The following is a 15,343-nucleotide window of genomic DNA, read 5'->3' as shown; positions in this document are numbered from 1 at the left end:
AGGAGCGCTACCGCTCTCCCAAGCGCCGCACTCTACCGACTGTGCCACCAGGTCGGCCCATCCCTGGCTATTCAAATACACTTATAGAATACAAGTAATGAAAGCACCACTCTCCCAAGCGCCGCACTCTACCGACTGCGCCACCAGGTCGGCCCATCCCTGGCTATTCAAATACACTTATAGAATACAAGTAATGAAAGCAGGCACCATTGTATTTCTCTTGTTTCTCATACTAGAGGGAATGCTTTCAGTCTTTCACCATTGAGTATAATTTTAAAACATTTTTTTCATAATACTTTTTATTATATTGAAGAAGTCCTGTCTATTTCTAGCACGATTTTATCAAAGGCTTTTTGTGCACCAGTTGAAATAATCATGTGTTTTTTCCTCTTATAATTGTGTTGTAGTACATTGATTTTCCTCCTTTGAACCACTTTTCCCTTCCTAGGGTGAATCCACTTGGTTGTAAAGTATAGCACTTTTTAACATGCTGTTGAATTTAGTTTGGTAGTATTTTGTTGAGGACTTTTGCATATATTCATGAGATATGGGTGTAATTTTCTTGTGATATTTTTGGGTTTGCAATCAGGATAGTGCTGGCCTTATAGAGTGAGTTAGGAAGTGTTCTCTCTTCTATTTTTTGGATAAGTTTGAGAAGAATTGGTGTTAATTCTTTATTCAGTGATTGGTAGAATTAACTAGTGAAACTATTCTTGGATTTTTTTTGTGGAAAAGTTTTGATTGCTGACAATTTCTTACTTGTTATAGGTGTTAACAGATTTTCTATTTTTGAGATCATTTGGTACTTTATGTGTTTCTAGGAATTTTTCCATTTCATCTAGGTTATCTAATGTGTTGGCATATAATGTTATATTATTCTCATATACTCTGTTTTTGTGCAAGGTCTTTAGTAAGTAAGTTCCTAAGTTTCAATTCTGATCTTAGTAGTTGTGTCTTCTCTCTTTTTGTATGGTCAGTTTAGAGAACCAATTTTTGGTTTTGTTCATTCTCAGTACTTTTCTATTCTCAATTGAAACAAATTTTTTTTATTCAATTAGTTCTGCTTTTTTTTTTGGTTTAATTTAATTTGCTCTTTTTCTGCTTTCATAAGGTAGAAGGTTAGGTTTTTGATCTTGAAATCTTCCTGCTTTTGTAATGTAGGCCTTTACAGCCACATGTTTCTGAATATTGTTTTTGCCATATCTTATGAATTTTGCTATGCTGTGTTTTTGTTTTATTCCTTTCAGAATATTTTCTTTGACCTATTGGTTGTTTTAAGATTGTGTTTTTTATTTTTTACATATTCATGAACTTTTTAGTTTTCCTTCTGTCATTCATTTCTAGTTTCATGCTGTTTGATCAGAGAAAAAATATGATTTTGGACTTTTTCAATTTATTGAGACTTGCTGTGTCACTTAACATATGGTCTATTTTGGAGAATGTTCCATGTGCACCTAGAGAAGATTTCTCCTGTTATTGGGTGGAGTATTCTACATATCTGTCAGGCCTGGTTAATTAATACTATTGCTTAAGTTCTCTATTTCTTTATTAATCTTCTGTCTAGCTGTTTTATCCATTATTGAAAGTAGGGTACCAAAGTTTCCAAATGTTATCATAGAACTGTTTTTTTCCCCCCCTTCAATTCTGTAAATATTTGCTTCATATATTTGGGGCTCTGTTGTTAGGTGTGTAAATGTTTATATTTGTTGTAATTCCTTGATTACTTGAAGCTTTTATTAATATATAATGTTATTTGTCTCATAACAGTTTTTAACTAAATATCTGCTTTTTCTAGTATTTAGTATAGCCATACCAGGTCTAACTTGTTTACTATTTGCATGGAATCTCTATTAGTTTTCTCAGACTGCCATAAAAGTACCATAGGCTGAGTGGCTTAAACAATAAAAATTTATTTTCCTATAGTTCTGGAAGCTAGAAGTCCATGATTAAGGTGTAGGCAGGGTTGTTTCATCTGAAGCCTCTCTCCTTGGCTTGTAAATGACCATCTCCTCCTCCTTGTGTCTTCAAGTGGTCTTCCCTCTGTGTGTGTCTCTGTCCTAATATCTTCTTACAAGGACACCAGTGATTGGATTAGGGCCCACCCTAGTTACTTTAACAATAACTATCCCCCTAAAGACCCTGTCTGTAAATACAGTCACATTATGAGGTACTGGGATTAAGACTTCAACATATTGATTTTGTGGAGACACAATTCAGCCCATAACAAAATTATTTGCTATCCTGTCATTTTCAACGTGTTTGTGTCTTTGTATCTAAAGTGAACCTTTTGTAGATAGAACGTAGTTGGGTCCTGTTTATTAATCCGTGCTGCCAACCTCTGCCTTTTAATTGCAGGTTTTAATTCATTTACACTTAGTATAACTAATAATAAGGAAGGACTTTTGCCATTTAGTTTTCATTGTGTTTTGTGTCTTTTTTCCCTTCAATTCCACCATTATTATCCTCTTTTGTGTTAGATGGGTATTCTAATGCTATTTTGATCTTATTGTTTCCTTTAGTATATAGTTGCTTTGCTAGTGGTTCCCCTGGAGAGTACAAATAAAATCTTACTTTGTGACAATTTAGTTTAAATTAATACCATGTTAATTTCAATAGTATACAAAAACTTTGCTCCTCTATATTGTCTCTCCTAGTTGTTGTTGCAGATTCCATCTTTGTATATTGTATGTCTGTGGATAGGTTTATAGTTACTGTTTTCTGTTGTCTTTTTTTTTTTTTTTCCTGTTGGTCAGTTCAGGGATCTGAACCCTTAACCTTGGTGCTATAACACTGTGCTCCAAACAACTGAGCTAACTGGTCTGCCCATGGTTTTTGTTGTCTTTTAGATCATATGGGGGGAAAAAAGCATAGTTACAAACCAAAAATACATTAATACTGACCTTATATTTACCTATGTAGTACTTTTATTAGTGCTCCTTTTTTCTTCATGTAGATTCAAGTTACTGTCTATTCTTTCATTTTAACCCAAAAGATTTCTTTCACCATTTATTGTAAGAAAGGTCTGCTAGCAGTGTACTCTGTTTTGGATTTTCTGGCAGTGTCTTAATTTCTTTTTTTTTTTTGAGTATAATTTCCATTTTATTTTTTTCCAGAGAATAGTTTTTCTTCAGTCCTTATGAATTCGAGGTCTGCTAGCAATGTACTCTGTTTTGGATTTTCTGGCAGTGTCTTAATTTCTTTTTTTTTTTTTGAGTATAATTTCCATTTTATTTTTTTCCAGAGAATAGTTTTTCATCAGTCCTTATGAATTCACCTCCTTACATGGGCTTTGGTGGAGGTCGTGGGGCAGCACCTGCAGGTCTAAATCGTGGTGGGGGTGTTCGGTCCTTCTGGGCTTCACGAGATTGATTCCTGACAACCTTGCTGTGAATGGCACAACTCACACAGTAATGTAGCTTCACATACAGCTTGGGAAGCCCATAGGCATCGAAGACACTCGCTTCGGAAATGTCCCTGACGGCTGCGGCCTCTACTATGTTTCGAATGACGAACTTCTTAATGGCCTTGTCCTTGGGCACGCATCGAGCGCAGTTCGTGCAGCGAATAGGCTGCACATGGCCGTGGCCTTTTTTGGCACGACCGTTGTTCCGTCTTTTCTTTGTCATTTTGGAGAGGAGGACTCGAGAGAGCAGTGTCTTAATTTCAACTTTATTTTTGAAGGATAGTTTTAGTGGATATAGAATTCTTGGCAGAGAGTTACTTTTTAAAAGCACTTTGAAAATGTCATTTCACTGTCTTCTGGCTCTCATGGTTTCTGATGTGGAATCAGCTTTAATCTCATTGAAGATCCCTTCTCCCTCAGGAATAACCTCTTGTTTCTTTCAAGATACTCTCTGTCTTTGGCTTTTCGTGGTTTGATTGTAAGGTATCCAGTATGAATGGCTTTGATTTTATCTTACTTGAGGTTCATTGAGCTCCTTGGACATGTAGAGTCATGTCTTTTATCAAATTTGTGAATTTTTCTTCTTTTTTCTTCAAATAGTTTTTCTGCCCATTTCTTTTTGTCCTTTCCTTCTGACATGTCCATTATCTGTATGTTGGTGTGCTTGAAGGTATCCCATGGGTCTCTTATGCTGTATTACTTTTTCTTCATTTTTTCTTTCTACTTCTGAGATTAGGTAATCTCAATTGATCTATCTTCAGGTTTGCTGATTCCATCTTCTGCCTGTTCAGTTCTGCTATTGGACCACTTTAGGGTTCCCTGCTCCCCGCCCCCCCTTATACTTTTCAGCTCCAGAATTTCTATTTGGTTCTTTTTTGTAATTTCTATCTCTTTATTGATATTCTCAACTCCAGGAGATATTGTTTTCATCGTTTCCTTTAGTTCTTTGCACATGGTTTCTTTTTGCTCTTCAAGCATATTTAAAATAGTGATTTAAATTCTTTGATTAGTAAAGCCCAATGGGTGGGCATTCTTAGGGATAATGCCTGTTAATTTCTTTTTTATATGTGTTTATGGGCCATAACTCATAGTTTGCTTGCAGGCATTGTTCTTTTTTTTTTTTCTTTTTGTCTTTTTTCGTGACCGGTAACGGGATCGCAACCCTCGGTGTCGCGCCTGTACCGCGACTGGCAATGGGATCGCAACCCTCGGTGTCACGCCCGCACCGCACTCAACCAGTGAGCGGACCGGTCTCTATATGGGGTCCGAACCCTCGGCGGGAGTGCCGCCGCTCTCCCAAGTGCTGCACTCTACCGAGTGCACCACCAGGCCGGCCCGGCATTGTACTTTGATATTCTTTTCTTTTTCTTTTTTTTTTAAAGAGGTGACTGGTAAGGGGATCTTAACCCTTAACTTGGTGTTGTCAGCACCACACTCTCCCAAGCGAGCTAACTGGCATCCCTATATAGGGATCCAAACCCGCGGCCTTGGTGGTATCAGCACCATATTCTCCCAAGTGAGCCACGGGCTGGCCCTAGAGATTCTTTTCTTTTGTCTTTCTTTTCCTTTTTTTTTTTTGGCAGCTGATCAGTACCAGGATCTGAACCATTGACCTTGGTGTTATCAACACCATGCTCTAACCAAGTGAGCTCACTAGCCAGCCCTTAAGAGTTTATTTTCTTAGTTTCACAGCAAAATTGAGAGGAAAGTACAGAGATATCTTGTGTATTCTCAGGCCACCTCATGCACGCATGACCTACCTCATTATCAGCTTCACCACCAGAATGGTACATTGGTTACAATTGATGAACAAACACTGACATATCCTTATCACCCCATATCCATAGTATACATGAGTATTCATTCTTGGTGGTGTACATTTTGTGGTTTTGGACAAACATGTAATGACATGTATTCATCCTTATAGTATCACAGGGAGTATTTCTCCTGCCCTAAAAATCTGTGCTCTGCATATTCATTCCTTCCACCCCCTAACTCTTGGCAACTAATGACCTTTTTACTGTCTTTGTGTCTTACTTTGTTAGGCCTGGTCTAACAAAAATATCACTGATTTCTGGTAGTTCTGGAGACTGAGAAGTCCAAGATCAAGGTGCCAGCAGATTCAGTGTCTGTTGAGGTCCCAGTTCCTCATAGATGGTGCCTTCTAGCTGTATCCTCACATGGTAGGAGGGGCAAGGGAATTCTTGGGCTGCTTTTTTAAGGGTCCTAATATGTGCATGTGAGCTTATGACTTAATCCTCTACCAGAGGCTTGACCTCCTAATATTGTCAGCACCTTTGGGGCTAGGATTTCAACATATGAATTTTGGTGGGACACAAACATTTAATATATAGTACTATAGTTTTGCCTTTTCCAGAATATCATATAGTTGGATACGTAAAATATGTAACCTTTTCAGATTTTTTTTTTTAGTTACTACTTTTACTTACTTAGTAATATGGATTTCCAAGTTCCCTCCATGTCTTTTTATGACTTCTAGCTCATTTCTTTTACAAGTATTCTCTCCCAGTCTGTGGCTTGTCTTTTCATTCTCCAGACAGTGTCTTTCACATAGTAGAAAAATTTAATTTTAATGATGTTCAGCTTATTCTTTCTTTTATGCATTTTACCTTTGATGTTATATCGAAAAAGTCATTGGCAAACCCAAGGTTGTTTAGGTTTAACTTCCGTGTCATTTTCTAGGAATTTTATAGTTTTGCTTTACAGTTACATCTTTGATCCATTTTTATTTAAATTTTGTAAAGGGGTAAGGTCTGTGTCTGGTTGTTTGCATGTAGATGTCCAGTTGTTCCAATACCATTTGTTGAAAAGACTGTCTTTTGTCCATTGTATTGCCTTTGCTCCTTTGCCAAAGAGCAGTTGGACATATTTCTGTAGGTCTATTTCCAGGCTCTCTATTCTGTTCCCTTTGTCTATTTGTTTACACTTTCACCAGTACCACACTGTTTTGATTTCTCAAGTTGTATGGTAATCCTTGAAGTCAGGTACTGTCAGTCCTCTGACTTGGTTCTCTGTATTGTATTATGTTGGCTATTCTGGGTCTTTTGCCTCTCTGTAAAACTTTAGAATCACTTTGTCAATAGCCACAAAATAACTTCCTGGGATTTTGATTGGGATTGCATTTATTCTATAGACCAAGTTGGGAAGAACTCACATTGGCAATATTGAGTCTTCTTATCCATGGATATGGAATATCTTTCCATATGAGGAAATTCTTTGATTTCTTTCATCAAGAGTTGAGTAGTATTCCTGGTATAGATCTTGTACCTATTTTGTTAGATTTTTCCCTAAGTATTTTATTTTGGGGGTTGCTAATGTAAATGGTGTTATATTTTTAATTTCAAATTCCATTTGCTCATTGCCGGCATGCAGGAAATCAGTTGACTTTTCTATATTAACCTTGTCTCCTGCAACCTTGCTGTAATCACTTATTAATTCCAGTATTTTGTTCTTGTTGTTGTTGATTCTTTCACATTTTCTACATAGGCAATCATGTTATCTATGAACAAAGACAGTATTTCTTTTCATTTCATATACCTTTTATTTTCTTTTCTTGTTTTTTTATTGCATTATCTAGGCCTTCCAGGATGGTGTTGAAAAGGAATGGTAAGAGAGGATATTCTTACTTTGTTCCTGATCTTAGTGGGAATGCTTCTATTTTCTCATTATTGTGTATGATGTCAACTGTAGATTTTTTGTAGATATTTTTAATCAAGTTGAGGAAGTTTCCCTCTATTCCTCATGTACTGAGAGTTTTTAGTAATTTTCTTTAAACTATAGTCTTTAGATATCATGTGGGAGCTCTGGAAGTCAGATTCTTCCACACCCACAACCACACCCCAGGACTTGTTGATGCTGCTTATTGTGGTTCCTGTTGTTTGTTTGTTTAGTAATTTTTCTGAGTTAATTTTGTAAAGCCTGTATATTTTGTCATGAAGTCTCTGTTTGATTAGTTTAATAGTCAGCTAGTGATTCAACAGAATTTCTCAAATGTCTGGAACCCTCCCTCCCACCCCCCAAAACCTCCCAGTGTTTGCCAAATGGGCTCTGTGTGTTTTTTGGGGGGTGGGGGGAAATACCTTACAGTCTAAGTCTGGCAATTTACAACTGTGCCTTAGCCTTTACCTCCTGCTTTTGCTGAGCCTGAAGATTAGCCGGAGGTGAGACCTTAGGGTCTTCTCATGTGTTATCTAAGCATTCACACAGCCCTGGGCATGTGTGTAAGTTAGATTCCTGTGAATATGCAGGAGCTTTTTAAAGCCCTTATTCCTCCAAAGCATTTCACTCCCAAACCTTTCTTTCTGTACTTTTTAGTATGTCTTCTCTCTTTTACCCCACTTGTAATCTCTTGCCCCAAGCATCAGTAGCTAATATATTTGTCTTTAGGTGTGTTCAACAAATGCCTCCCATGTAGTCCCTTTGCCCTGGGAGATTTTTGAATTAGGCAAAATAAAGGCAAAACTCTTTGAGCCAGTTCTTCAGGGAGCATCAGGCAGGTCAAAGTAAAAACCACAGTTTGTTGAGAATAAGGTTTATTCTGTCCTTTCTGGTATGAGGGACCTGTACTGGGAATGTAGGCTGCTGTCTTTGAGGCTGCTGCTGTGCTGGGGAGAAAGGAATGGGACCAGGGTAAGTTAAAACACCACAAGGTCTCCTATCAAGAACCAGCTGCCTTTTTCTTGATTAAGGAATTTGCCTGTTTACTGTGAACCTTTGTTTAGTTTCCAGAATTCCAATAAAATTGATTCTGGTAGTTTTTCTCAATTTATTTGCTGTTTCTGTGGGGGGATGCCATTTTGTAGTTGGCTACTCCACAATTTTCATGACATCACCTTTACCCAACTTTTAATCTTTATAATACCATATATTTACCTGAAATAATTTTGAAATGTCAGTAAGCATGTTCATGACTTAGATTTCTAAGAATATATGGGAGCATATTTTTTGATTCTCCTATTTTGTGCTTTTCTTTTTTGGAATATAAGTCCATTCCCTTGTTCTTAAGGGAGAAATTATTAGAATTCTCCAACCTGTAATTTCATGTATTTGTGGTTACTTACTTACTACCTGTTACATTTATCTCAGGCTACTGAAATATTTTGTTAATTTATGATTTACGGATGATGGGGGTTAGTAATTATTATGGATTATGACTGTAATGCAACAATAGTTAATGTTGCAAAATGCCTATTTTGCGTATGGTTTTATAACATGCATTCACATCAATATTTTGTTGCTTATCCAGCGTTTTATTAAATTCTAACTAATTTTTCTATTAGCATTTTAGTTTTGCACTTCTGAATTCCTGTGCATTTAAGTTATACATTAGATAAGTTTTTTTGGAATTATTTATCATCACATCACATAGTGCTGTGCTTTAGCATTTATTTGCATGCAACAATTATGCAGTGAATATGCATTTGTATAATGTGTTTTTTTTTTTTTTTTAAGTGTGGCACCCATTTGTGTACTGCCAGTTGGTGTGTTTTGGTGTTGTGAACTTTCAGGGCTCATGTGAGGAGTTTGGTTATATGTTGTTTGAAAATAGTCTTCTCTTAAAATAATTTGGAATATGTGTAATCATCCTTTATTAAAGAACTCTATTTACTTTATATTCCTAAGTATTTGTAGATTTTACTCGAGAACATTTTATTTCTTCAATATAAGTATTACTTTTGATGTAATATTCATCTTATAGCTCAAGTTAATATGAAGTCTGTGGTTCTTTATGTTATTCAGGTATCTCATCTAGATTTGTGATCAAGGAATTCTTACCAAAAGATATTGATACAGGAAAATTATACCAACCAGTTGCATTGGGAAGAAATGAAAGACATTGCATTGGAGATTTTGACTTCAGGGAAGCCTGGGTAAATATGTGTGAATTTGAGAGTAAGTGTGGATCTGAAGAAGGAAATTCCAAAGGAATGCCCACAACAGATTACATAAATGTCAGTGGTAGGAAAGATCAGCAAGACAGCAAATCTTGGATTAATTTACCTTTAAAGCACAGTGTTTCTGAAAGGAAAACTGCATATCAGTATTTCAGACATGGAAAGTTATTTACAAGGAATTTGCCAAAAGTGAAAAATAGCATAGCCTCTGCAGGAGAAAAGTATAAGAGATGTTTTGAAAATAGGATTGGATTAAGCTTTCAGTCACATCTGACTGAGCTACAGGAATTTCAAGCTGAAGAGAAAATTTATGAATGTAATAATCAAGTTGAGAAACCGGTGAAAAACTGTTCTTCAGTTTCACCACTTCAGAGATTTTCTCCTATTGTCAAAACCAACATTTCTAAAAAATATGGAAAAATTTTTATGAATCCTTCATTGCTTATACAACACCAGAAAACACACTTTAGAGAAAAACCATTCAAATGTAATGAATGTGGGAAGATTTTTAGCCAGTATTCAGTCCTCACTAGTCATCAGAGAATTCATTCTGAGCAGAGACCTTACAAATGTAACAAGTGTGGTAAAGCCTTCAAGCAGTTCTCAAATCTCACGAGACATCAGAGAATCCATACTGGAGAGAAACCGTATAAATGTAGCATATGTGGCAAGGTCTTTAATCAGAATTCACACCTTGCAAGTCACTGGAGAATTCATACTGGGGAGAAGCCACACAAATGTAATGAGTGTGGTAAGGCTTTTATCAAATGTTCAGACCTTTGGCGTCATGAGAGAATTCACACTGGAGAGAAACCTTACAAATGTAATGAATGTGGTAAGGGTTTTGCCAAACGTTCATATCTTTGGGATCATGAGAGAATTCATACCGGAGAGAAACCATACAAATGTATTGAATGTGGCAAGGTTTTTAGGCAGTGGTCTACTCTCAGAATTCACCGAAGGATTCATACTGGAGAGAAACCTTATAAATGTAAAGAATGTGGCAAAGCCTTTAAACAGTGCTCACACCTTACTAAGCACCAGAATGTACATCCTGGAGAGAAATCACATAAATGTGATAAGTGTGGCAAAGCTTTTATCTACATTTCAAGCCTTGTGAAACATCATAGAATTCATACTGGAGAAAAACCACACAAATGTAGTGAATGTGGTAAGGGTTTTATCCAAAGTTCAAGTCTTCTGGAACATCAGAGAATTCATACTGGTGATAAGCCTCATAAATGTAGTGAGTGTGGCAAAGGCTTTACTGTGCGTTCAAGCCTGACTAAACATAAGAGAAACCATACTGGAGAGAAACCTTATAAATGTAATGAATGTAGTAAGGCCTTTACCCAATTTGTACACCTTACTCGACATCAGAAAATACATACTGATAAGAAACACTACGAATCTAGTATATGTGGTAATGCCTTTAGTCAGAGCTCAAGCCTGGAGGATCATCAAAAAACTTGTGGCAGAGAAAAACTTTACAAATGTAATGAATGTGGCAAGTCCTTTAATTGGTGTTCACGTCTTAGTCGGCATCAGAGAATCCATACTGGAGAGAAACCATATAAATGTAATGTATGTGGGAAGGCCTTTAGTCAAAATTCAAACCTTAAAATACATCAGAGAATTCATACTGGAGAGAAACCTTATAAATGTAATGAATGTGGCAAAGCCTTTAAGCAGTTGTCAAGCCTCACTAGACATCAGAATATACATCCTGGAGAGAAACCACACAAGTGTAATGATTGTGGTAAGGGTTTTATCAAACGTTCACACCTTTGGGGTCATGAGAGAATCCATGCTGTAAAGAAGCCATACAAATGTATCTAATGTGGCAAGGCCTTTAGGTAATGGACTTCAGGATTCGCCATAGAATTCACAATGGAGAGAAATCTTAGAAATGTAATGAACAGGGGTAAGTTGTTTAACCACTTCTCAATAGACTACACATCAGAGAATTAATACTAGGGAGAATTATGTCTCTAGTTTCAGAAGATTAGTTGTACTCAATTTTTAAATTCTTCAGAGTAGATAAGCACTAAAACCCTTTGAAAATGATTTATGGAAAGAGATTTATGGAAAGATATGAGTTCTTTACTTTTGTAATAGTGTTCCCCCTTATCCAAGGGGGATATGTTCTAAGACCCCCAGTGGATATCTAAAACCACAGATAGTACCAGCCCTATGTATTATCAGTGGCAACTTTGAAGTGCAGCAAAAAAACTTGCACAACTTACTTTTTCCTTCTTTACAGTTTCACAGATAAATTTCTTTTTCCTTATTCACAATTGCATGGATAAATTTGTTCTTAACTATAGATCTTAGCAACCTCAGCATATAATTTTCTTTCTATATTAATTCAAGAACTTTCACCTTTTTACTGTTTCACTTAAAGAAGCACTTTGTGGCTTCTCTTTGGCATATACGAGTTGCCAACATCACTACTGTTGTACTTTAGAACCATTATTAGTAAAATAAGGCTTATTTGAGCATAAGCACTGTGATACTTTGACAGATGATCTCAAAACTGAGTTGGCTGCTAAGTGAATAACAGGTGAAGAGGGTAGCGTAAATGGTGTGGATATGCTTGACAAAGCAATGATTCATGTCACAGGTGGGATGATGTGAGATTTCATCACACTACTCAAAATAGTGTCTAATTTAAGATGAATTGTTTATTTCTGAAATTTTTCAATTAATATTATTGGACCATAGTTAACTGCAAGTAACGAACTGCAGAAAGCAAAACTGGATAAGGGGAGATACTGTATTTGTATTATTTGTAGTTCCCTTGAAAAACCTACATTTCTTTTGATGTCTTTCATCCTGAAGTTTGAAATTTCTTGTTTTTGCCTTTAGTACATGTTTTTTGTGTGTTAACATGATGGTCTCTGGGAAGGGATAGATGAGATTAAAGGGCCTACTTCATTAGGTGAGGATCGTTCATATCCATGTTTCCTGGAAGCACAGGGACACTGAATTTTAAGATACAATATTTTATGATTTTGAATGAGATGGAGATGGGCAGAAATTGCATGTAAAACTATGATGTAAATCTTTAATGTATTTAGTATCCTCTTTGACAGATTTATTGATACAACAGAGGGCCACTGGATTATCAGAAACAGTTGCTCTGCCAGCTGACCATAAAATAATGCAGGCCATAACATTTGAGAGACTAAGATTTTCTTGGAAATAAGATGATAGGTTAGTAGGGACTGCTTATATGGTTAAAATAATGGAGATGAAATAATGCTCATCCTCTCATTTGAAAGGAAATAGCTGTTGTATATCAAAGATTAGTGAAAAATTAGTCCTATTCTTGGGAACTGAAGAGCACAATTATCAGAGAGGAGTACTTAATCAAAAGAACCAGAGTACAATGTGCATGTGTTAGATTCATGTTTAACTACTATATTATGTTGGTATCATTTTACCTACAATGTATTATAGTTCTTATGTTTTAGTTAATAAAATTTCATTATTTTTAAAAAACTCCGAATGAATCATGTTTTTTTCTATCAATTTAGGCCTATTCTGCTTCACTGTGGTACTTAATAACAAAGAGTAACACAACATCTTTAGTCTCAGGATTGAAAAGCATGTGTAACAATTTCTTTCCATGGTAGAATGAAGCAAAATACAACTTTACAAATATATATTCATAATTTACACTTGAGTCATCCCACACTCTGCCCCCTGTATATTTATGTGGCTATGGTTAACACAGTGCCACTTTAGACTCTGTCCTCATAACACCTGTGTTAATATTCATGAATATGCGCCATATATTTCTAAATGTCCTTTTTTGTGCCTTCATAAGACCCATAGCTTGCATGGATTTTGATGTACATGAGATGAAAAGTACAAATATATTAAGCATATGAAAAAATATTGAGAAATAAAAGAAAATTTCAAGAATAAATATATAATTTTTTTTGTGTGCGTGGAGCTTTTATGGAATGATTTGGAAAAGTCACTGATCTGCGTTTTCCCTTAAGAATGAATGTATACAATTAAGAGGAAAAGAGGTGTTTGTGTGTGTGTGTGTGTCTGTGTGTGTGTGCGTGTGTGTGTGTGCACATGCATAAATAGGAATTTCACATATTGAACCCCCACACTCTTTAATGTTTTTAGTTAATTTGGACTTCTGGACATCCTGCAGACACTGGATCAACTTGACTCAAAATTTGGCTCTGATGTCGGGACTGATGATGTCACACACCAAAAGGAAATGAGACTATTTATTACATGAGACTTTCGAAGGAGAGCAGGGAGACCTTCCCAAGCTATTTTAAAAAAAAAAAAGAGCCTCAGACAGCAAGAAAAAGAGACTTGCTTGGGGACTCTGTAGCATGTAGAAGATGAGCCTGGATTTAAGTCCTGCAAGTGGTTTGATCTTTCTGAGCTTATCAGCTTGCCCATATGCGGAGAGGGGGGAAAGGGAGAGTTGAGGACATCTGTTCATAGTCAAATATCAAAAAATGGAGTAAGACTAATAAACACTGAAGGTTTATTATCGAACCTTTTAATTCCTTGGTTGAGAAATACCAGTTTTCCTTGTATTAATAACTTCTCCTATGTCCTTTCCTGCTATATACATTGTATCCTTTAAACAATATTCTTGTTAAGAGTGCTTCTAAAATACTATGTAGATAAATTGTCCAAAATATTTTTATACTAATGTTGGGCCCATTTTTAGGAGCAAACATTATCTGTGAGCCACATGGTGTCTATGGGTGGAGGATGAAGATGGTGCCCATGGGAAATAGGGGAGGCGTAATCCAAGATAGCTCCAAAAGGTTTTTATTGGTTCTCCAGTATTCCCGCACTCGTGAACCCTGTGTGATCCCTATGCTCAGTGTGTTAGTACAAAATGCATGGCCACGTGATCCTTTAATTGATTGGTTAGTTCATGGAAAGCCCCTACTTGCTTGCTTATATAANGATAGCTCCAAAAGGTTTTTATTGGTTCTCCAGTATTCCCGCACTCGTGAACCCTGTGTGACCCCTATGCTCAGTGTGTTAGTACAAAATGCATGGCCACGTGATCCTTTAGTTGATTGTTTAGTTCATGGAAAGCCCCTACTTGCTTGCTTATATAAATTGCAGTGTAATGGCAATAAAGTGGAACTGCCCTGACAGAACCCTTGCCGCGTCTGAGTGTCTCTTTCACGGAGCTGGATTGGTGGGCAGCAGGCTCACTTTTCCCCGAGATCCCTCGGTCCCAACACCGGGGGTAATCCTGTCAGCTCCTTCTCCTTCTGGGTCTGCGGGAGGACCCCAGGTGCACCCCCGCAGAATGGTAATCATTTGATATCTGTAAATTAAGTATGTAGTGGTAGCTTATCTGATAGTTAGAGATATGGTAGACTTGACCTGTTAAAACATCTGATCCTGTTGTATTTATTGGTGAGCGACTCTTTTATAACTTTCTGTTTCTTCTATGAATACTGTTCTGTCTACTTCCTGTTACTAATGGGGTTCAAGAATGATAAAAAAAGATTTTCTTACAAAATTTCTAAATTAATTTGTGTTGAATTATTAAAAATGCATCCAAATTAATTGAGTTGGATTTGTGGAGATGAGTGCAATGATATCCAGTATAAATGATCAGCATCATGTTCTTTACTTACTTTCATCTCTTTGAACATCCTTCCAAGGTGTTGTCTCATTGTATTTCTGTGCTATTAACTTGTATGATGGTGCAGGTCAGTAAAATAAAAAATGGTCAAGAACTAGACTTTGAGCAGAACAATCTCTCAGGGAGGCAAAGAACAATGGGACTTATAATACGTCACTGCCAGTCCCTTACCTACCAGACCTCAGTGTTTCCTGCATCCCTCCATGTGAGACCCTGTCTGCCTCTAGGAATCACAAAAAAGTAAGAGCCTCTCACAAATACTCCAGTAGTCCCTTAAGAAATACTAGCGAGGGGCCGGCCCGGTGGCGCACTTGCGCTAGTGCGCCGCTTGGGAAGCGCGGAGGCGCTCCCGCCGAGGGTTCGGATCCCACA

At 36.8% G+C, this 15,343-nt stretch overlaps 2 protein-coding genes across 2 annotated transcripts in view; one reads left to right on the top strand and one right to left on the bottom strand.

The window, feature by feature from the left end:
* LOC103592048 (zinc finger protein 883-like) overlaps positions 1-11,611 on the top strand; it is a 28,921-nt gene extending 17,310 nt beyond the window's left edge. Inside the window, 3 exon segments of the mRNA XM_008574638.1 lie at positions 7,002-7,030; positions 9,164-11,175; positions 11,178-11,611. Of these exon segments, the coding sequence (XP_008572860.1) occupies positions 7,012-7,030; positions 9,164-11,175; positions 11,178-11,246 (2,100 nt within the window). The 5' untranslated portion in view covers positions 7,002-7,011 and the 3' untranslated portion in view covers positions 11,247-11,611.
* On the bottom strand, positions 3,072-3,634 carry LOC103592047 (40S ribosomal protein S26-like). Its single transcript, XM_008574637.1, has 2 exons — positions 3,262-3,634; positions 3,072-3,133 (listed from the first exon to the last, which is right to left on the bottom strand). The coding sequence occupies exon 1, from the start codon at positions 3,624-3,626 to the stop codon at positions 3,279-3,281; it is 348 nt and encodes a 115-aa protein (XP_008572859.1). The 5' UTR covers positions 3,627-3,634; the 3' UTR covers positions 3,072-3,133; positions 3,262-3,278.
* Positions 11,612-15,343: the final 3,732 nt, after the last annotated feature.

The sequence above is a fragment of the Galeopterus variegatus genome, unplaced genomic scaffold (assembly GCF_000696425.1).
Source record: "Galeopterus variegatus unplaced genomic scaffold, G_variegatus-3.0.2 Scaffold1078, whole genome shotgun sequence".
NCBI classification, from domain to species: Eukaryota; Metazoa; Chordata; class Mammalia; order Dermoptera; family Cynocephalidae; genus Galeopterus; species Galeopterus variegatus.
Note: the sequence above shows the minus strand (reverse complement) of the source record. Positions and strands in the feature narration are given on the sequence as shown.